The sequence below is a fragment of the Anas platyrhynchos genome, chromosome 2, assembly GCF_047663525.1.
Source record: "Anas platyrhynchos isolate ZD024472 breed Pekin duck chromosome 2, IASCAAS_PekinDuck_T2T, whole genome shotgun sequence".
Taxonomy (NCBI): Eukaryota; Metazoa; Chordata; class Aves; order Anseriformes; family Anatidae; genus Anas; species Anas platyrhynchos.
Genome location: NC_092588.1, coordinates 126333658 through 126356321, shown reverse-complemented (window position 1 = coordinate 126356321; position 22664 = coordinate 126333658). Strand labels below are relative to the sequence as shown.

The 22664-nt window shown below is 43.0% G+C and overlaps 1 protein-coding gene across 3 annotated transcripts in view; it reads right to left on the bottom strand.

The window, feature by feature from the left end:
• The window catches only part of RAPGEF5 (Rap guanine nucleotide exchange factor 5), a 160409-nt gene extending 149969 nt beyond the window's left edge, over positions 1–10440 (bottom strand). For 2 of the 3 annotated variants that reach the window (XM_038174149.2, XM_038174150.2), the window contains exon 1: positions 9105–10440. In XM_038174149.2, coding sequence (XP_038030077.1) covers positions 9105–9314 — 210 coding nt within the window. In that variant the 5' untranslated portion in view covers positions 9315–10440. Of the gene's footprint in view, positions 1–8740; positions 8963–9104 lie in introns of those variants that run through there. The other variant, XM_072033552.1, reaches the window with a different exon arrangement.
• Positions 10441–22664: the final 12224 nt, after the last annotated feature.

Genomic DNA, 22664 nt, shown 5'->3' with positions numbered 1-22664 from the left:
TGTTCCACAGTCCCAGTAACAATGCTAACAAGCAATCTGCAGAAATGCTCAGAAAAAACAGCAGTGGGAGAAGCTACCAGCAGATGAAGCACACACAAATAAAATGCACTCCATAATGAAGCATTGATGAAGCTTCTGGCCTCTGAACTATTTCTTTCCTTACTTCTCCCAGCCCATCTGTCTCACAGTCATGTAAGGCTGTGGTTGGAGGTTCAGGAAGCAAGGACAGAAAGGCAGCCCTCTTTGATCAAAGGAAACCAAAGAGCACTCTCAGAACAGGACAGCCTCTCTCTTCCTCTCCAAATACCTGATGTCATCTTTCCAGCATCTACCTGCTTAGATAATACAATCCATGGAGAAATAGACTGTACATCTAATTTCTTTTCAGAAGCAAAGTGAATAGAAATCCAAGGAGGATGGAGTACTTAATGTTCAGTTTACTGAAAGAGTATCTAAACTGCACAACACAAGCTGTGGCATTTTATTCTTGGTATGTTGTTGTGACTTTTTTGGTAGCATTCCAAGTATTTTCACACATTGACAACTCCATTCTGATTTGTTAAAAAATATGCATAACCAATCATGAAGTTAAGTTATAGATGTATAAGTTACCAGCATTATAGTAAATACTAATAAAATTATTTGGAAAATAAAATTATTACAGATATTTGTGCTCAAAAAAATCAGCTGTTGTCATCTGATGATACATGGTGAGTGTGAAGAGTTCAAGTCAGAAGCCAAATTAAGGGGAGAAAAAGAAAGTTGCATTCCTCCTAGCCAACCAATTAAAAGGGCAAACTAGAAATTGTTCTGTACTTTAAGATTTATTGGGTTAATTCAGTTCTAAAAACTGAACTCAAAAAAATCATTACTGATACTATGAATGTATCTCTACTTGTGTATATTTATACACACTGACAGATTTTCTCCTAAATCAGCAGAATAGTACAAAAAGAAAACATAAAAAAAAATATTGACTTTTAATCAGTTAGCTTGCTGTGTTCTCTCTAGGAAAATTTCTCTTAAAAAAAAGGAATTCATCAAAATAAAAAGTATACTATAGATTTAGATACTAATAACTGACCATAGATTAATACAACAGCCGTAAGTAGATCATTTTACAAGGTCAGACTAACCCAAGTCAAACCATAAGTTAACCAAGATAAAGGACATCATGACAATAATGAATAGGCACTGTCTTTTACACCTGGAAAATTGAAAGGATAATATTCAGATCCTGCTGCCATGGCTTTTAATTTTTGAGCCTCAGTGACTTCGTTTTTATCCTTAAACTCTTGCCAAAAGCACAGATAAAATTAAAAATATTTAAATCAAAAGATGGCACATAGATAACATTTATGCAACTAATACTAAAAACTAACATAAAACACTCCACTGAAATCAATCCATGTGTATGGATCCTAAGAGATCTGCAAGACTTAAGGAAAAAGAGGTTTTAGGTTTTGTGCATGAAGAATTGCAATCAGCTGCCTTCAGCAGAGCAACGCCATGGGCAACCTGCCTAAGACAACCTAGGTCTACCGAAAACAGGGCAGCCTCACACTGCCCACTGTTAGAGGGTACCCTATTTTATTTCCTGTACTACAGCACCATCCTGAGCCCCAACCAATACTTAGAAAAGATATCTCCCATCCATGAGTGACTACAGCATCTGTTGGCCTGGGGATCCAAGACAGAAACATGGAGAGAATCCACTGAGGATCTTGAGGAGTTGAGCAGAGTCAGAACATAAGTCCATGTTCTGAAACCCATCGTTTCATATGGTGACTGCATATGCTCAAAATATGGTGACTGCCTGAGGAAAGGTCAGGAACCATCGATGGACAGGAACACTTCAGATATAACCATGTAGGCGACTTCTGTCCACTGCATGGGCCTACTGGTGAAGTAACTCTGCAGCAGTAGATACTCCACATCTTGACAGACACGTTTAAATCCAGTTCTCTCAAAGAAACTTGTAATAAGCACAAGAGGAAAATATAAACCATCTTAAAGATATGGAATCTTTAAGTATAAAAGTATAAGGCCCATAGTAGTTTACATAAATATGGATAAGCTTCCTTTCCAATATGTGAAATATTGTTTTGTTTTTTTTTTTTTTTTATATTAAGGATAAAACATCTGTTTTATTGTAATGGCTTTCCATGAGTTATGTTGAAAAGATGGAATATTTTATTTTTCTGTTTTTACCCTTTTTAAAAAGCCATTGCCTTCTATTTTCGGCATTTTCATTAGCATAAAAATGCACAGCTTGTTTTGTTACTTTCTCCCAGTACAGAAGGGCATTCAAATCACTGGGGGAACACAAGTAACAACAGGTGAATACAAACCTTAACACAGTTTGTCATAATTGCACAGCACTGTGCTTGTTCACTCACCTCATTGTCTAAGAAATCTAGTGTGAATTATCCACTAGTGCAGGTTTGCAACCAAGAAAATTAAAGTATACTTTTCCATAAAGTGAAATTTGTTTAGTTCTGTTTAAATATTTAAGAGGACAGTCAGCTCACTTATAAATCAAGCCTTCCTCTCCTCAAGATGTAACACTAGAAGAAATTTTCCAAATACTTGAACACGTTCCTTTTAATTTCAATTGAGCTGATTTTATTTTATACAGAGATACTCCTGATGGATTTCTAAGCCACAAAATGCAGCATCCCACCTGAGAATCCGCAGGCCACGTCCTGCACAAAGAGGAGCAAAGCTGAAAGTGAAATTCAGGATATCCTTGTTCAACCAGAATTACAAAAACATGCATGACCAATACATATTTTCATCAGTCCCTGACTGAAAGTTTTATTACTAACACACAAAAAAGCAGCACCTGAAGACTGAGCACAGGCAAAATTTACTCAAGGTGCTTTCAGGTTGAGCTCAATTTGCAGCAGTGGTTAAAGACAAGACCATGTTTTATAGCAGCTGACAATGGATCAAAGAGGGACTCACCAGGATACAATCTGGCCAAAACAGAGAAAGAAAGCTACGTAGGTCCTACCCTATAGCAAGCTGGTGCATTTTCTGCTTCAGCAGAACTTCTGTGCATCTTCCGTGAGCAAAAGCCACACGATGGCACCTCTTCCCTGCATGTGGGCAGCATCACCTGCACCCATCAGGGGTGCCAGAAAGCGGCTGAAATGCCAGCCCTGGCACTGCCAACTGCACCTACAGTACCAGGGAAGCCACAGGCAGCATAACTTTGGGTTCTGCAAAGCTTTCTGGGTTACTCTGTAGGGCAGAGGAATGGGTTTGCCTTAGGTCTCATTCAGCTGTAGTTAATAAAGGCCAGGCGCAATTTCTCAGATGTCATAACGCATGGGCTAATTAAGAAGTATTCTCAATTTAGTAATTCACTGAACAGTGACTATGAAACAAATTATTATGCAAATAAACACAAGAGACACTGAAATTCCCTGTCAGCTACTGTGGTCACTGTCGCTAAGATATTTTACTCATTACTCAACATTTCATGTGTCACCAGTCACAGACCTGACAAGCTAAAGGATACTGTGAAAGACAATTATCTTAATCAAATACATTTAGTAGGAATACATAATAAGCCTGATTACAATAGAAAAAATTCAAGACTACTTACTGAAACTATTTTTAGCCCCATAATAACTGCCAAAATGATCAGGGTATTAAGCTACTGAGTAGAACTCTTATGGCAGGCTTTAAAGCAAAATGTCACCAATATCAATCAGCCCACTTCAATAATAGCTGTGACAGTAAAACTTTCGATTCACTGAGCCAATCCAGTATTTCTGTGCACTGATTTCAATCAGCACCACAACACCACATCTTTTAAAGGCAGGAAAAACTCCAAAAGTAAAGCATCTATAACACATGTAAATATAGGTACTAGCACAATTGTTCTCCTATTTTTTTCCTACTCTTCTCATTAACAGATCTGGTCAAACAAGGATAAATGTGCTAATGAAATGTTTTGATCACACAAAACATCAGGCATTGTAGAAACAAATGTAAACAGGACGGCATACAGGTAGATGAGGTGACTTACAGGACCAAAATATTAGAAGGATATACTTTAGCAGCCTGAGATACAAGGTCACTGTCAATAACAAGATGAAGAGCGTCAAAGAAGAAGAATATGAACTGCTATAAATGTCAGTCATTGGTGAGAGATTAACTGAATACAAGTCAGATCTATATGCTTGTCTCAATCAAAGGGTAACTATGAACTACCAGTACAATGTAGCCATGAAAAGAAGTACTGGAAATTCTGAATATTTCCAGCAGGGAATTACTAATGTCCTAGCAAAACCTCATTTACAACATTATAGTTTCCCCAATTGCAGCATGAACTGATTCAAGGAAAATAACTTGAATGAGGTAACCAACTGAAAGCTTCTTACAAGAGACAAATAAAAGTTTACAAAAATGTAGGCTAAGAGGGGTTAGGATACTTCTTTTAATTAAAACAGATTGCATATAATTTGATGTTTTTCCCTGCCAAAGAAGAGTTCTCTGCAATAGCACGACAGCTGCCAGTGCCAGAATATATGACAGATCTCTCTAATACCCTCCAACCCTCCAACTATTTTCAGCTTGGGAACTTTCTGTGCTTGATGAGGATTATTTATGTTCAGTAAATTTCGATGAGCTTCCCTAGTCTCCCCTGAACTCTTGTAAACTCTTAGCTTTCGTATCCTAACTCCTTAGTTCATTTTCAATCTGTAGCCTTACATCCGGTTTACATGTTGATATACACACAGGGCAAAGCTGTCGCCCAGAACAGAGCTAGGGTCTCTTAGTGTGAAGGTCATCTAAGAACATATGCCTGGCTGAAGACCTCTGGGAACCTCACATAAGTCATTACAGGATCTCAGAAGAGAAAACAGTCATGGTGTTTCTTCAGTTTCAAGCAAGTCACACAGGATGGCCCATGGTGAAAATTTCACAATATCAGAGAAACACCGTATCAGAGTAGCACCATAATGTACAGAAGGTTTTCCAGCAACACTACTGTGACAAAAAGCAACATCCACACTCAGGTATAACAGCACTGTTTTGGTTGGGTGTGAGAGTAAACCTAGAAAGCAGAAGAGGCCATTTTAAATGTGTATGTGTCTGTGTGTGTGTGCAAGATAACTGTCCCTCTGACTTCTGAGTGCCAGAAAGGACAGCAAGGCCAGTTCATGACTTGTGTACTCATGTTTACTGCTTGTACACTCAATACATGCTTCAAGGAGGCAAACTAGAAAAACAGAAGGCTCCTACTTACCAAAGATTTTCAGAAAGCATGTGGCAGAGGGAAACAGCTCCACAGAACACATTGAGCCAACATAACACATCCCTCCTCTGCCTCTGCACAAGCTCTGGTGGGTTGCAATATGTCTACTAGGCAAGGAAACCAGCTGAATCCACCTACCCCACCAAAAAAAATATATATATAAAAAAAATAATATATATATATATATATGTATGTAGGAATAAAACTAACACGGCGAAAGACTGGATGATTTTCTGCTATTTTATCCAGCAGAAACAACAAAGCACCAAGCAGAGGGAGAGGAGTAAAACCCACCCCTCTCTCAAGCTCACTGTGAGACTGCAACCAAACGCCCAATGCCATCTCAGATATTTGTGCTAGACCTGCCCTTAGACCTAATTTAAGAACATCCACAGTCAAGGACAACGCCAACATCCACTGCAAAGTTCAGGAGCTTTAAAAAAAAACAACACTGGGCATCCCCAGCAGAGGGATTCAAGGTTAGCTTTATCTAAATGACTAGGGTACAAGAGAGTATTGGCATTTACCTGGGTGCACATTTCCCATTTACATGGGAAAGTGCAAGCAAGATGGGTACTGCAGCTTTTCTACAAGGTGTTTTTCCACCTCAAAGTTCTTCAAGTGCATTAAAATCAGACACATGCTGACATAGAAAGGCAAAAACGCCCTTCTGTACTTTGGTTTTGGGGTTCACTGAACTGAGAGAAGAATGCCTGCTTTGTTTTATCTCTATTTTATTCCACATCGTTCAATTATCCCCATCTCTGGTCACAAGTTGTCAAACAGCCTAGTACCAAGGACTGAGAGGCCTAAACAGATTTAAAAAATATTATTCCACCCCATACTGGTTTGCAAAATTTATTCCATTTTTTGTATACTACTCAGTGCTCTCTCCTCCCCTGCACCACGGGAAGTATTCTAACAGCATGCAGTGAAGTACATCCTTAAAATAATTATAGCACCCTTAACACTTCCATTATACTTTATTATCCATAACCTCCAAGCATGCATGCATGCAGATTATCCGTGTGTTATAGGTGAGGAAGCAAACTGCACTGCAGGCGGTCCCTCAGCAAGTCAGCATCAGAGAGAGACCCCCCCTCTTCAGGGGTCATAATATTTTTCTAGGAAATTAAACAAACCAGAATTTCAGCTGGTCAGCATTTATTTGAAAACAGCTCACCTAAGTGAGCAACATTCCTGATGAATCCAGCTGGACAAATAAGACTCTCAGCTTGGTGGCTTAGCAAACAAAAAAAAAAAAAAAAAAGGAAAAAAAGAAAAAAGAAAAAGGAAAAAATAAAAAAAAAAAAAAGCACAAAGAAAAAGTCACCAGAGACTAAGATCAGACTAAAAAAAAAAAAAATTGGGGGGGGGGGGTAAAAATGGATATTTCATAAACAAGCAAAAGAAAACCCTCCAAAAATGATCTTTGGATTAACCTGAAACACTTTGCTGAGGTGGAATTAATAAATCTTTATTTCGTATTTGTTTTATTCAACCCTTTTCCAACCTTATTTTAAGGCTTTTCCAATTCGAGAGTCAGGTTTAAAAGGAAGAGACTAATAAAAAAAAAAAAAAAAAAAAAAGCTTTATTTTATTAATTTAACATATCTATTCCCTGTCCCAAATATTGACATTTTCAGGGTTGAAGTTATTCTCTAAATGAAGTGGAAATATATGGAAAGTGCCATCCCCCTAAAATTTCATCTCTGGGGGGAAAGTGCACGTGGAGAATGAAGTAGGCAGGAACCAATACGGGCACTAATAAAGGAGCCAGACTTCTCCCTGGGGAATCACATGTGTGGAAGAGATCCTGCGTGCACCCCAAACATCCACCCTGTTTCAGAAGGGAACAAGCGACACTGACATTCCCTACTGGGCTGTCAGCCCTGCCTGCATCCCATGACACCCCACTAGAGCCCTGCATCACTGAATAATTCCAGCTGAGTCCTGGGGAGAGGCAGGAGAATCCCTGCAAGCCCAGAGCTGGCAGAGCACAGCAGTCATGTCCTCCACATGGCACTAAGCCACCAGCCAGAAGGTCCTGCTGGAGCCACGCAGGATTTCCATGCAGCATTGCCAACTGATCCAAGATCTCCTGGAATGACTCCAGCCAAACTCACAAACTCACCACACTCTCTCCAGCTATCCTCCTGTCAGGATAGATAGGCAAAGAAAAACTTTGCAAGGTGAGCCTCTGGGTGAAACAAAGCCAAGGATGGTACCACTAGTAAATTTGGCAGCCTGTAACGGGGCACATCAGCACAGACGGGCTGACCCTCAGCTGTTAGGAAGCAAGACAGGACCAATGCTTCATCAAGGACGACTGAAGAACTGCACAACCCAGGAGCCATGCAGGCTTCTCACAGAGGTGTTAGCTCACCCAGTTCCAAATATTTACAGAGCAAATGCTCACAGTGATCACTTATCGAATGCTTTCGGTAGCAGTGAAGAGTAACCACGATGATCAGCCTGGGCCTGCTCTGCACGAATTTGTGCCTGAAAAGGCACAAATCCCTTGTGCTGAAACAGTGTTTCAGACCTGCTCCAAACCAGCACAGGGACCAGCAGCTGCTGGGCACCGCTTCTTTCCTCCTCACAGAGGGGATCACTCCACTGCTCTCCTGGGGTGCTTTAGAATAAATTAAGCTCAATGCAGAATTCAGAAAAGGTCTCATCTTCCCTGGAAGACAGACACCTGTAGTAAACTTCCTGTTAGGGCAGAAAGGACTTGGCCATTTAACATTCACTGAATCTCCTTAGCCCTGTGTTTGGATGGACACTTGCCAAGTGGATTACAATTTAACCCGAACAATAAAAATCATCAGTCATCTCCATACAGACTAGTCTTTATTCTGTGGGTTAAACTCACCTCAGAAAGAAACTTACTCTAGAAGAAGGCTCTGAAACAAAACATTGTTCAGAAATAGCTCTTTTCCTGTAAATATACGTACTATCTTAATCCCATTTATCTTCCCTCCACATATATCTTCTTACAACAAAGCAGTCACATAGCAAGTTGCATTTTGAATTCACACCCTACTCGATTTCACAACAACTTTGCCGTGCAGAGAAAGCGTTTATTTACTCGGGCAGAGTGCTGCAATGTTGATTCGGGCGCAGACACACATCGTAAAGGCTTCTCCCCACTGCCTACACAGGTGGCTGCCGGTGCACCACAGCCCCACGGCATCTCACCTGGTTCCCCACACAGATAAAGCCAAGGCTGTGGGGATGACGCCAACCCCTTCAGTTCGGCTACCAGACGGTGGGGTTGAGGCCAGGTTTGTGTAAGTTTTGCGGTGACTTGACGCCAGTCCCACCCAGTACATCCCCAAGCACAAGCGGGGAGGTTTTACAGCCTGGTAAAACCGCTCCATCAGCCTTCCCCAAACCGAAGGAGCCCACACCTAGCATCCCCAACCCCACAACCCCACTCACAGCCAGCGGGGGCCCAGAACCCACCCGAGCTTCGAGCGCTCGAGGCCACGACCTCGGCCCCGAGGCTCCCACACGTGCCCGGCCCACGCGAGTCCTGCCAGGCCGGGAGGGGAAGGAGGGACGAGCACGACGGCGGGGGGCAGCGCCGGGCGCTATTTGGTTTATCGGCAGGGGGCCGCCACCGCCGCCCGGGGACCCCCCGCATCCCCCCGCGGGGCTCCCCCGCCGCATCCCCACGTCTCCGCCGGGGCCCCACGGGCACGGCACCGCCCCGGGCCCCACGGGCCGGCCCCGGTGGGCAGGCCGCGGCGGGGGCGCACCCCGCGGGCTCCCTGCATCCCTCCCTCTCTCCCTGCATCCCTCCCTCCATCCTCCCTCGGCAGCTCACCCGGTGGCCGGCGGCGGCCGCGCTCTTCCTGCGCAGCGTCAGCCCGCTCCGCAGCAGCGCCGGCAGCTCCCGCAGCTTCTGCCGCAGCTGCACGGGCGGCGGCGGCGGCGACGGGTCGGGGGCTCCCCCGCCGGGGCTCCTCCAGCCGCGGGCCGGCTCCGCAGCCTCACACGGCGGAGGCGGCGGCATCCTCACGGAGCCCCCAGCCATGCCGCATCCCGGCCGGGCTCACGGCGCGCAGCCCCGCTCCGCCTGCCCCCCGCCCACCGAGCGGAGCGGAGCGGAGCCGAGCGCGGAGCCCCGCGGCCCCCGCACGCCTCGGCCCCGCCGGCCGGGCGGCAAAGCCCCGGCAGGAGCTGGGGGAGCCGCCGGCCCCCCTCCACCTTCACCGCCCCCGCCCCGCGCCGCGGCTCCGGCGGTGATAAAGTGCAGGTAATGGGGAGGAGGAGGAGGAGGAGCGGGCGGGAAGAGGCAGAAAGTCCTGTTAACTCCTTTGCGCTCAGGTCCGGCGCCGGCTGGGGACCGGCTGGGGTCGGAGGTGGGCTGCGAGGGGCCGGGGGGTGCCCTGACGTCCTGCCGGGGGACCCGAGGTGGCCGTCCCTTCGCCTCTGCTCTGTCCCGGGGGGCGGCTGGCTTGCAGTCCTTCAGGTAATCCCTGGAAGAGCTGAGGAGGGAGCCTTCGGTGCCAGAAGCCGATCCCGTTCGCTCCTGGTGCAGGGAGGAGGCAGGCGTCGGGAACCCCGTGCCTTGAATTGCTGGCGCTGTGTTTCACCCCTGCCTGAGCCCTCGCAGTGGTGCAGGTGTCGCTCCCTTGCTGCCAGACTCTTCTTGTCTGTGTCCTTCAGAGCACTCGGTGTAAGGTGGGGCTCCGCTTGCACACATCTTCTGCCTCCGAGCTACAAAAAACGCTGACCTGCTCTTCCAGGTTGAATTCACCTGTGCCTAAAAGTCTCAATAAATGGCATTATAGTCAAGCCACTCTCACGGAGACATTGCAAAACGCTGTCCCCCTGTCCCACCTGTGAGGTCCAGATCTCTCAGGGACCAGCTCCACCACTCAGCCAGCCCAACAAGGAGCTGTCTTAACCACAAAACTAACCTTACAAAAAATAAAATAGTTTTTTCCTCACTCGTGCTTCTTAAACCAACTCAGCTGGGATCACAGAGGTAGTAGGAGATGTGCAGATGTGCACAGCCCATGTCAGGGTGCAGAGGTGCATAACAGCCGCTTCCAGCACCAGTGTGGCATTGGGTTGACGGCAGGTTGCTGCGAAAAGGTGGTCCTGCCTGCAGCCACTGGACAGGTACTCCCCTCACAACCCTTACACTGGATCTGGTACCCGTCTGACTCCAGTCAGCTGGTCAGTCTGGTGGAAAAATTACACTTCAGGGAATAATGAGTTTTCCATTGGCCAGTGAGCTGAATTGATCCACCTTGTGACCACACAGCTGCAGGATCGGGGCAGGCAGAAACCTGGAAGCAAGGGAAAGCAGAATTACTCCTTTCTGCAGCCATCCATCATTAAATCAGCTCATCTGCATCCTCTGCATGCGACTTCATGAGCAGTGCAAAGCAGGCTGAGCCGCGTACTCCTGAGAAGGGGTGGTTTTGTCCAGCCACATTCTGCTGCCACCTCCTTCCTGCTAGTACCAACAGTCGCTGGCCATGACGTGAGCCAAATCAGAACCAATCCACCTGAAATGTAACTGTAAAAAATGTTCAGCTATTTTAGATGGCTGATGCGGCCCATCACACAAGACCTATAGCTGACACAAAAGACAGAAAAGGGGCAGAAATGAGCTCTGCAGTGACAGTCCTAACTTGGGTCAAGTGCCCTGTACATTCCTCTACCCCAAAACAGCAGGGAGATTTGTGAGCCCCAGTTTGAAATATCAGCTCCAGCCCTTTTGAAAGGGCAAGTGGGATTATGCCATAAACACGTAGCCAAGGCTGTGCTGTGTAATCAAATAGGAGGAACATGAAGAGCACTGGCTGTTCTATGCAACTGCTCGTGTCCCAAACACTTCTATTATTTCATCTGACTTGTGCTCTCCAACTGCCCTGCAATGTGTTTTTGACAGCTGTGTTGCCTGGCAGCCACTTTGTCACAGCTCAGGATGTAATTACAAGGAGAGGTGTATCTGCACCCAAAAGAATAATGCATCCTTCGCGTGTAGGCTTCACAAAAGGCCCACGGTCTTTGTCCAGGTCTTTAGGCACTGCTATAATGCAAACAGCAATAAGATAACTCAGTGAAGTGTGACTTAATGTGACAGACTGAGGTATAACCAGAAGTAATTTGTTTATGCAAAGAAAGGATAAATTATGCCAATGCTCAGAATTTGTTGTTTTACTTGTTTTAAAACCAAGCAAGGTAAATGTACATTGACTACAGTGTCTGAATAGAAATACATATGCTCTGCAGCACATTTTAAAACAATAATCTACTGGGTAACATTATTTGGACTAATAATTGTAATGAAAGTGGACTAGATAGTAGTTAGACCTTTCTATTTCTAGCTTGGATTATTCCATTTTTTTTGGAAGATCACAGTAAGAATTGTCTAAAATTAAACCTTACATCACTTTTTTTCTTATGTCATAGAAGATTTAGCTTGCAGAATGAGCCTGATACCTGTTCTTTTTCCTTACAGGAAAGGGGGAGGGGAGATCAAAACTAGATCTGGTCACAAAGTATTTGACAAACCATTTTCATTAAAAAAAAAAAAAAAAGACAGTATGTTGTATCCAAAATATTGTGTTCAAAGAACCTTGATTTCAGTGAACTTTCCCTGCATCCAGAGCAGGGCACTGGGGGAACTGGTCTGTATCCTCGGTGGGCTTGGCCTGGGCCTGACTACGGATTTCCTGCCCCTTGCAGGCATCAGCAGTAACACAAAAGGGATTTCAGTTCCATCTGCAGGCACTCAGTAAATTCCAGTTCTCCAGAAAGTTTAAACACTTAATTTGGTCTGATATAAACCAAAATCCAGAGACAAGCTCTGCAGAAGTCTAGGTTTGGATATACCTTCCAAAGTAGAGCCTGAATAGGGTTTTGTTCTCTCACTTGCAAGAGACTTCATATAAATTTAGGAACATGTATGTTTAAACCAATACAGGATGGACTCTGGAGACCTAAGCAAATCTACTGAAGCTTAACAGATGTGGGGCCTGGGAGTGTCTGCTTTTTTTGGTTGTTTGTTTTTCTTTCATGGTCTAGCACAATCAAAAGAAATGCAGTGAAAACAATACAAGTCGTTTCATGCCTATGTGTGTTTAGTATCATTTTTTTTTTGAGTGGTTAATAACAAAAAGAATAATGTATAATCAAGTTGTAATGAGACATAATAAACACTTATTTTGGACTTTAAGTGTAGTGAGTTCCTGACCCCATCACAACAAGCAGTAGGTGCCACTTTGGTTTTGCCTACAGCCGTGCAGACAGTGCAGGAGCAGAGCTGGGGAGTATCGGGGCACAGGGGCCGGATGCGAGGGAGCCACACAACATACACAACAGACAGCAATCCTGAGCCAGCTGCTTGCAGCAGTGTCTTCTGAATATTTGCTCTCCCTGACCTGGCAGGAGCCATTCAAAAGAAAGCAAATTTTTCCAAAGCAACAACACCCTCTGTACAACCAGCCAAGCATCACTTCCTCTTCCCTAGGAGGTCGCTCCTGCTGGAGGGGGGCAATGCTTTTCTACCATTGCAGAGAATGAGTCCATTTTCTTCTTCCCATCTCTTCGGAGAGCAAGTGAGCTGTAGTACCCATGTACGTGCACCTCTGAGGCACGTGTGCACCTCTCCATCCACCACACAAGTGGGCAGGTGGGCAGCCAAGCACGACATTGTGGTGCATGCACTGTGGGAGGCTGGGCACCTCTCACTGAAACACGCTTTTCTGCTTTGGAAAGTCTTCATTGGTTCATCCAACTTCAAAACCAACCTGTTCATCACTGAGGGCTGCTAGGAATCCTCTCTGAATAATTTGCTGCAGGCTTTTGAGTTGTTAGCTCCCTTTCACCTGATCAGTGGGATCTTAGTGGTGTTTTAAATGTTGGTTGTATTGAAAACTTACTGTGGATATAAATAGCAACAATTGATTATCAGAACCATATGCATCAAGGGCATGTGTGTGGGTCATGTATACATGTTGTTTGGAAGTCTTTGATTTAGTTTCTAAAGTGCTTTTTTTTTGTTTGTTTTTGGAAAGCAAATATCTACTTGGTTTAGTATCCTGTTATCACACAGAGCAAATTTGGTGAATTCAGCTCAGAACCACTGCTTGCTGCATTTCAGAGATGTGAAAGGCCTACAAATCATAACGTAAGTTCAGCAATGGAAAGATACCAAAATGGGAATGGGGGATGAGGAAGCAGGAGATCAGCACAGGGTGTGACTTGAAAGACAACAGAACAGGAGAATAACCATAAAAAAAAAAAAAAAAAAAAGAGGGAAGAGGTGAAAGATAAAGGAAACATATGAGTAGGTGAAACATTTCAAGTAGTTTCATGATTTGTATGACTCAGAGTTGGAAAGGCGTTTATACAACCCCCAGATTTCTCTTGATGGCCTGTGAAGATCTTCAACACACCGCCCAATCCTCTCCAACTCTGCCCCCCTCTGCCCCTAACACCTCGTTCAGGCTTCAAAACCCAGGGCACCTTCAGCTCAGCCTGTGTCCTGCCAGTCATCACGCAGGGAATTGGGCCATACTCCCCACTAGCAGCCCTTCAACACTCAAAAATGAGAGAGCTCCAGAGCATCCTGAGCCATGAGGTTTGTTCCTGCTGTGGTTGGAACGAGTTACTGCTCTGTCCACAGGAATGGGTGGCTGGGGTGCAGGGTGTTGGCAATCCTAAAGGGATATCTTCTTGCATTTACTTTATTCGTTTCATTCTTTTTAAGAATCTCTGGACCATGGCGACAGGGGCATTGCTAATGTAAATACAGCCCAGAGCATTGTTTGGTACACAGCAAACTTTTGTTTTAGTATGAATAAAAAGAGCAATGAGTTTGCATTGGTAATTGTGATTGTCAGAGTTAATGAACCTGACTCGACTCTTCAGTTTGATTTGTCTTTTAACATACTTGGAAGCAGGGGACCTTATGACCCCTCGGGGAAATTAAAACTCTTATAGCTCTCATGTCTGGCCTTTTCTGTCAAAACAATGTTGTCATTGAGCTATTGCTCTTTCTCTTACAGGACGAAATTAAACTCCAAAGCCAATAAGATTCTCAAAGGAGTTTGTTCAATGTTTATTCTTTTTTTATTTAACAAAACACAAATCTCAAAATGACAAATCAGTACCTTTTAGTTTAAATTAAAAAAAAAAAAAAAAAAAAAAAAAAACAAACACCACTTATAAATGGACCCATGGAAGCTGGGAGTTTTTCTGACAGCTGCCACCAAAATTCAGGTTCATTTACCCCCAGGCACCTGAGCATATGCATGATATTTATTTATTTTTTAATGTCCAATGTGAGAAGTTTCACATACATTTACTGCAGAGATGGTGTAGGAAATTTTGAAAGACACAGATTGCAGTTAGGAGCCAAATTCTCACTGAAAGTCAGTGGAAGATCTCTCCTGTGTGATTGATGGTCAATCTGCATATTTGTCTTTTCTTCCTGAGCTGTTAAATTCCATATTTATGTCTACAATCGTGTTTTCTATTTTGTTTATTTTTGTTTGTTTTTCTTTCTTTTCCATAACTGTAAGTGTGAGGATGCTTAGCCTGATTTTGCAGAAACTGGGTTTAAGACACAGCCTCTGTACATCTGACAGCCCTCTATGAATCTTTGAATGCTTAGGCCCATATTGAGCACATTTGAGAGAAGTACAGAAATCCAAAAAAAACCCTCTTATATCCTAAAAGTATTCTGAAGGTAGGCAACCAGTTAAGAGCTGTGGTTAATGCTTCACTGAGGTAAAAAGTGCAGAATCCTCGTATGAGACATTAGAAAATCCAGATAGTGTTGTAACCTCAGGACACAAATCCATAGAAAATCAGGCTTCATTGATTCCCCCATCACTACAGAGCTGTGATGTATATGTACTTGTTCCCACATTATTTGCATCCCTACAGCATCCACTCAGCTTTCACATGAGCCAGCTACCTTAGTGTAACATTCTCATTATTGTATTGCCATTTGTAAAAAGATATTTGCATATATGCACACATATTTATGCAAGGGCCTCTCTTGTTTTGCTAAGTACAGCATCAGTATCTCTCACTGCCTTCATGTGAACAGACCTTCACCCCATAAAATCTCTTTGATGAAGGAAAAATACAAAGCCACATACCACATATTTTGAGTTTTCTGCATTAACGTGGGTCCATGTTGACAAGTTGTTCCCAGGAACAGTAACAACAGTAAAATATTTTCATTCCAGTTTCTTGAGAGGCTGGAAAAATCAACAAAAGGATTGTATGAGACCAGTTGCCAGAAATAATATTGCAATTTTAAACACCAGGCCATCTCACAACATCTTGTGAGTAACGAAATGCTTCAAAACATTTTCTTTAATTTACTTTGTTTGCATTGTGTTCTGTTTTTTGTTTTCTTTTAAATGTGCCTGATTTTTCCTGCTGAATAAGAGCACAGCAGCTGTTGAATGGAAACAGTGAGGCAGATGACTGGAACAGAAAATCTCTGATGGTGTTTCAGAGAGGAGTCTGCATCTGTACAAGGGATGCTGTAGGTTTGCTCAACGGCCCTATAGGTTTCTGTGGTTTTATTAAGGATAATATTTCCTCCTGGTAGAGATGGACAGATACAGACAGAGTGGCACTATCAGAGGCAACAAGGCTACAGAGAAATCCAAGTGGCTTTCCCCTTTCCATTTGGGTGGTGGTAGAGTGGGAGGGCTCACCTCAACAAATCTGCTGGCAGGTGTTGGTGGGCGGTTGCTTTGAGGAGGTTGGGCACTCCTGGTGACCAGGAATCAGGGACGAGGTTGCAGTGATCCTGGCTCTGTCCTTGTCTGTCCACAGCCAAACCATGAACATGTTTGTCCTCCACATCTGCCAGTGCTACCACACAGCAGCACTGTAGCAAACACCTGGGGGGATATAAGACCTTCAGGAAGGCCAAGCAATCACAAGGTGCATGTGTATCTGTGGTCTAGGTCTACTAAGTGACTTTTGAATGTATCCACATAAGGGCATTTTGAACTCTGTGTCTACAGTTGCACCTTGGTGGTCACTCAAGTCTCAGTCCAAGAGCTCTCCTAGCATTCCCAATAAGCACTGACTGTTCAGCTGTCCTTCAGGGATAACGCTTCGTTGTGGGAAAATCTTCCATCACTTTTGTAATAACCTATTCAAGGAAGCAGTAGATGGATGGTGCAGGGAAGAAGAGGTGACAGACCAGAACAGCTCTCTCCATGCCAAGACATGAACACCTGGGAAAAAAAAAAAAAAAAAAAAAAAAAAAAGAAGAAATTGGCTTTGTCCTGGTTAACCTGGTCTCTCCAGTCTTTTAGCCTCTGACTGCTTACAGACATGCCTGGAAAGTTCTGAAAAGGCAGTAGGAGTCAGGGAATTAAAGAAATTGCGATGGCAAACCAGTGTGATCTAGTATGTACATTGGTTAGTCCAGTACAGAAAGACCACCCATGGAAGGTTATAGATATTGGCTTGTAAAGGGGGACAGGTTTCAGTGAGAATATCAGCTACAGAGGCTGAAAATGTTTATGATTTTCGATTTTGCCAGGTGTACTTCTATATCAGAACAGTACTTAGCTCTGGGGTGTGTGCACATTAAGCTGCCTGAAATGTACACAGGTCACCAGGGAGCACCCGGCACTGTGCAAGAGGACACCTACAGGTCTGTCCCCTGACAAAACCACATCAGCAGCCTTGCAAAACCAGCCAGAGGAGACTCACAACAAACTCACAGCATTTTTCTGGACCTACACACAAGAAACACATAAGATGATTTTTCTATGCCCATGAGAAAAAAATGCTCAATCTCACTGAAGCTGCAGAAAAAAAAGACCTTTTTTGTACTCTGCCTGCAAGACATTTACAGCGTTTTCTGAGACTTGAATACACTACCATTGTAAACAATGTTATATCTGTAATTGTAATGAAATAAAATTATAAAGTCATGTAAAGGTTAAGCTATTTCTAAGAAAATACCAAATAAAATTAGTCTAATTAACAAGTTGACAGTGAACTTATTAGCTTATGGACAAGCAATTCCTAGACTACCTAATGATGTATTTAGCTAATAGCCCAAACAGTGTGCATCAAAGCAAATTTAAGATAGACATTCTGCCAACTAGAGGACCTGGCTAAACTAATAAATTTGTAGCTGAGATTAATTATTGAAATAGATCTTCAATACTCTTATGGCAGCCCGCCTAGACTGTTGCGGTTAGACAGTAGCAATTCATGCCTTTTCTTCTAGTATTTTTACTCATTGGCAACACAATTTGTGAAGAATATAACTTGAAAACCAGCTTAGCACCCTACATCACAATTAACACTCAAAACTTTAAGACAATAAGCAAGAATAATACATTATTTCCCCATTTATGTGATAAATACATTTATGTGACCTCCTCAACATAATCAGATGTTTACAGCCAGACACTTCTCTTTAAACGTTGTCCTTTGCAGTGATCCTAAAAAAACCCTAACAGACATGAAGAAAGCAAACAGAAAATTATTTAATTAGACATTTAAGTTTCTGCTTCCCGGTTCTTTCCAAACAGCATTTATCTCAGGAAGACTGACTTAGTGTTTAGTTAAGATATAGGTAGCTTTCTGGTAATGATAAACTAATGGACTAGTAAACTACTCTTACTGGTTTGCAGTGGTTCTGTTTCTAGCATTGTTCGGTTGTTCCACTTGCTAGAAAAGAAGAGTAAATACCTTGTCTGAAACTTTCTAAGGTTCAAGTGTCTCTGCAAGCAAATACAGTAAAAAAAAAAAAAAAAAAAAAAAAAAAAAAAAAAAAAAAGTAAGCGTCTCAAGAAATCTGATAAAAATAGGATGAAATATAGTGCATCCCTCTAAGATTATATTAGGCCTCCACTGCAAACTAAGAAAATCTTCCTATCAGCCTTCACTGATGCTGCCAGTCAGTAAGTACTGATTACTGATTAAGTAATTCATGAAAAATTCTATTTTGGCAAGTGAGAATGCTGTCTGAATGCAAAGTTATTAAAACTAAATGGGTCATGTAAAATCACACAGCTTGTCCTGTGAGCTCCACAAAGCTGAGCCAACTTTGAGAATGTCTGAGAACTCCTCACTCTGAGAACTTTTAAGCACATCAGATCTCATTAAAAACAACAACAAAAAATAATCACACAACACATTTCAGAAGTCACAGAAAATGGAACAGAACCAGTCTGTTTTTCACATAGTTCTTATTTACACCCAATGGGCACACACACAGGCTGAACACATCTATAGATCCTTACTACAAAATGTTAGGTGCTTTCACACACACACATTTATTTATTTATTGTATTGTAGGCTATTTCTATTATTTCCACCCTGGATTAGTTCAATTAATTATGGTACAAGGACAGAACCAAGCAGCCAGGGACACAAATATTCAGAGCTACCCAGAAAAATGTCCAAGCACCCATATCTCAGGCAGGAGTCTAATGATCACTCTGGAGGCAACCATTAAAAAAGAGGGGCACAGGAACAATCTTCAACACTACTGGGAGAAGGAAGGGAACAGCTTTTGACATGCGATTTGATATCTTCATGACATGATGTGGTCACCTAACAAATCTCTCCTGATCCATGGAGGGCACCTGTAGATCACCCCTGATTTTCAGAGATTTCCCACATTTCTTATATTGATTTTTCACCTTTGGTTTTTGTTTACCTGCAGTGTGTCTGCATGTAAAAAAGATCAGCCAGGCTCCCTTTACTGTCAATGTAGAGAAACAGGTGTTTGTAGGTTTGGATTCAGCCACTGTATTTTGAATGAAGCCTGTCTTCCAAATGACTGTTTTTCTCCACTAACTATAAACCAAATTTAGGCAAGCAGCTCAAATCTAGACAGCTGCACCGCAGACGCCTAAATTTTGCTCTGGGTTTTTATTCACACTTCTGCAAATGGGCATAAAATGTAACTAAGCCAGGACAGAGCATTTACATCACCTATGAAAATACAGATTGATCTCATACAGTACAAGGAAATTGAAAACTGAGCATTATAGGCTGCCCTGGAGTAATTCAATTCTTATCTAAAGCTGCACAGGTGTATAAAGTGCAGAAGCCAACTGTGTTGTTGTTTTATTTTTTTGGGATGTTTTTCTTTATAAAATCTCAAATTCCCTGTCACTGAGTGTTCCATAATACAAATACATATGCAAATATTTGCTATTTCTAATAATAGTTGTATTTGTTTCACATAAATTGTACAATACTTGTGATTGCCAGTTTATCAGGATAGCAGTCATTGGCTTATTTATGAAAAAAAAAAAAAAAAAAAAAAGTGCTTGAATAACTTCAGCCAAAGTAAACAAACCTCTCAGGTAAATGTATGCTATGCATGCCCTTCCTGTTCATCGTCTTGGATATCAGTTGCATGCCTGAATTAAATAAACAGGCTTTATCTCTTGTTACACCACAAGAATACACATACCTGCCTGCAAACTGTTTGGTTTTGGTAGGACCCACAAGACAGTCTTGGATCTGAACCCCTCATCCTCTTTGTCACAGGGAAAACAGTAACACTCAGGAAAGTCATATACAAGCAGGCTATGTGTTGGTTAATCCATTCCCCAAAGGCTGTGTTTCTATGGATGAATAAACAGGGTGCAGTCTGAGGACAGTGCCTGGACTTGCTGCATTTTCCAGGCACAGGCAGCCAGGGGCAGAGCTGGGGAGCTGAGGAAGGGGGAATATGTTGTGCGCTTGCACTCCAGAGTACATGAAGGAAGTCACTGAGATTTTAAAGACAATGAAATTATTCAAACAGTTCATCCAGTTTTAACAACACTGAAGTAAGACTGCTGAAGTAAAGCTGCCAAATTCTTCCCTCTTTCTGCTTTGGGAGTGTCACAGATTATCTCTGGCCAATGTACCTGCTCAGATCCTGCTTGCCAGCCCAGCTATCAAAATTATGGACATCATAACCATCACACTGACAGATCATCATTCCGTTGGGACACTAAGAATAAGTCCAGGGCCTCTGTCTTTAACACAAAGACTTCAATGGGCACCAAGGGTTGCCAAAATGAATGTGTCCTCTTCCCCAGAAGAAAGCCTGTGGGCCTCGTGGGACATTACCAGTGACACTTCTGACAGTCAGCACACTGACGGCCATATGGCTCTGTCTTCCTACCTTCTACATACGCCTCCATAGCTTTCTGGCACTGCATGTGTTCCCCTATCAGAGACATGAAACATGAGTGCCAAATGGCAGAAAATAAAAGCTGAGACTGTCCCACACTCCCACAAAACCTTCCTGCCCACCTCCCTCTGCTGATGCTGCCAAATCTCACCCCAAACCCCCCTGTGATTCACAGATGGTTTAATCAGTCCTGTTCAGATAGATCTTGTGACTGAACAAGCACCAGAAATGGAAGGCACTGTGAAAAGGTAGCAACCATACCCAGAACCCATCATGGCTCCCAGGGCCCAGTACTTTCAACCAGCACAAAGTTTCATATGCTCAGGAGAGGACATGAGACAAGAACAATGAATTCCGCAGTTGCTTCTCCTCCACCATGTTAAGCAGGTGCCACTTGACTAAAATAGCTGTCATAGAAACCATAGGAGAAATCTCTCTTCTTCAAAGGCATAATTGGGCATGCAAAGTATCCCAGGTGCATGGGTAATGGCCTGCTATTGGCTATGGTCAGCCCTTCTCCACTCTATTTCTGAGCAAGCTCACAAAGAAAATAACCAAAGATAAGTACAGTCTCATATAATAGAATCATAATGCCTATATTTAGATTCAGGACATGGATGTGAAACCATTTTAGTCGATGCAAAATCTCCTGTAGTCAGTGGATAGACAATAAACATCCTTTCTCAGACTCCTGGAGCTGCCTCAAGCATTTGATGTCTCAGACACTCAGATCCTTTCCCTGAGAAAGAAAGGCATGGTTCAGAGTGACTGTCTGAAATGATCTGAGTTCTTTCTGGAGCAGAGTACCCAAAAGTACCATGAGAAAACTGCGTTTTTATCACAAATTTTCATACAGCTTTTATTCAACACCTATAATCAATCGATAAATAACAGCAGTAGGAAAACCAGGACCTAAGTTCCCACAATATAGAAACGACACATAGCTTTTACATCTCCTCCAGCAGATACCCCCAAAGCCACCAGTACTTGAATGAGATCTGTTCATAAATGAAGAATGACCTGTGGAAATGGCATGCAAGCAAGGCAGAAATGATAAGAGAGAGCAAGAGAAAGCATTTGGAGAGTTTGCAGTCACAGATCAGTAGCTGTGGCTGGAGGAGCACGTACACTTCCTCAGAGCAGACTTGTTACTTGGAAAGTCACTTGTGTTATCTTGCTGAAATCAAGATCTCACATAGCATCACCTAACAGTCATTCCTGGCTGGTTAGGAAGCTTGTTCCTGGTAGATGATAATTGATTTTAGTAAGTCATGCCTTGATCATTCACCGTCTGATCATAGCATGCAGTATGTCTTGGCAGGAGGCTGAAATTGCTATAAAACTCTGCTGACTATCTTCTCAGAAACACAAACATGCCAAACCTTGCTACCACAAGCAGCTGCTCTGTTGTACACAGCTCTCCCCTCTGGAAGAACACACACCAAAAGCACACCATGGGCCTGACTAGTTTTACTCAGCACTTTGCAAGAAAGCACAGTGCATTTGCACTGTAGGAGCCCCATGCAGGCGGGGAGCCGTGCGTATTTATGGACATCCACACTCAGCTGAAAGACTGCAAGTGATGACACATTGAAAATGCTTTTGAAATTGATTCCAGCAGTTAATTACCCTCACAGTTAAAACTTTGCTCTTTGGAAAGATATTTATAACAAGTATTTTAGTCATCTAATTGAACTGTGATTCAGAATACATAAGTCTGGGAGCCTAAGTTCCCTGCATGTCCAAAGGGAACGATGCAAATATGAGCACATGGCTCAGAGCACCTGAATAGATGCACAGAATCACACGGTGTGAATATCTATCTTCGTCTTTGTTAGTTTAAGATAACCTAAAGCCATGTTCTAGTTCAGGTTCATCGCCTTCACATAATTACTTTTGATATAGCAGAGAAACATTAAGGCAGAGCAAATCCGCCTGTGAATACAATGAGAATCATAACACAGCAACGTGCAATCAGTAGCACAGCTGGAACTTCAGCCCACACTTCTGCACTTTGCTAGCTTGTGATAGGCTTAAGTACGTACTTATGTCCTGCTCAATGGGGCCTGCAGAAACAGATCTCAGCTGTTATAACAATGCTTTTGACTCTGGCACGCATCCGTGTGAGGATTTCCAGCTTCTCAGATTTCCTCAGAATATTCCTTGTTTCCTGGAACATTTGGAAGGGTCACAAACATCTTTCCCACTTCTGTGCCAACACGTCTT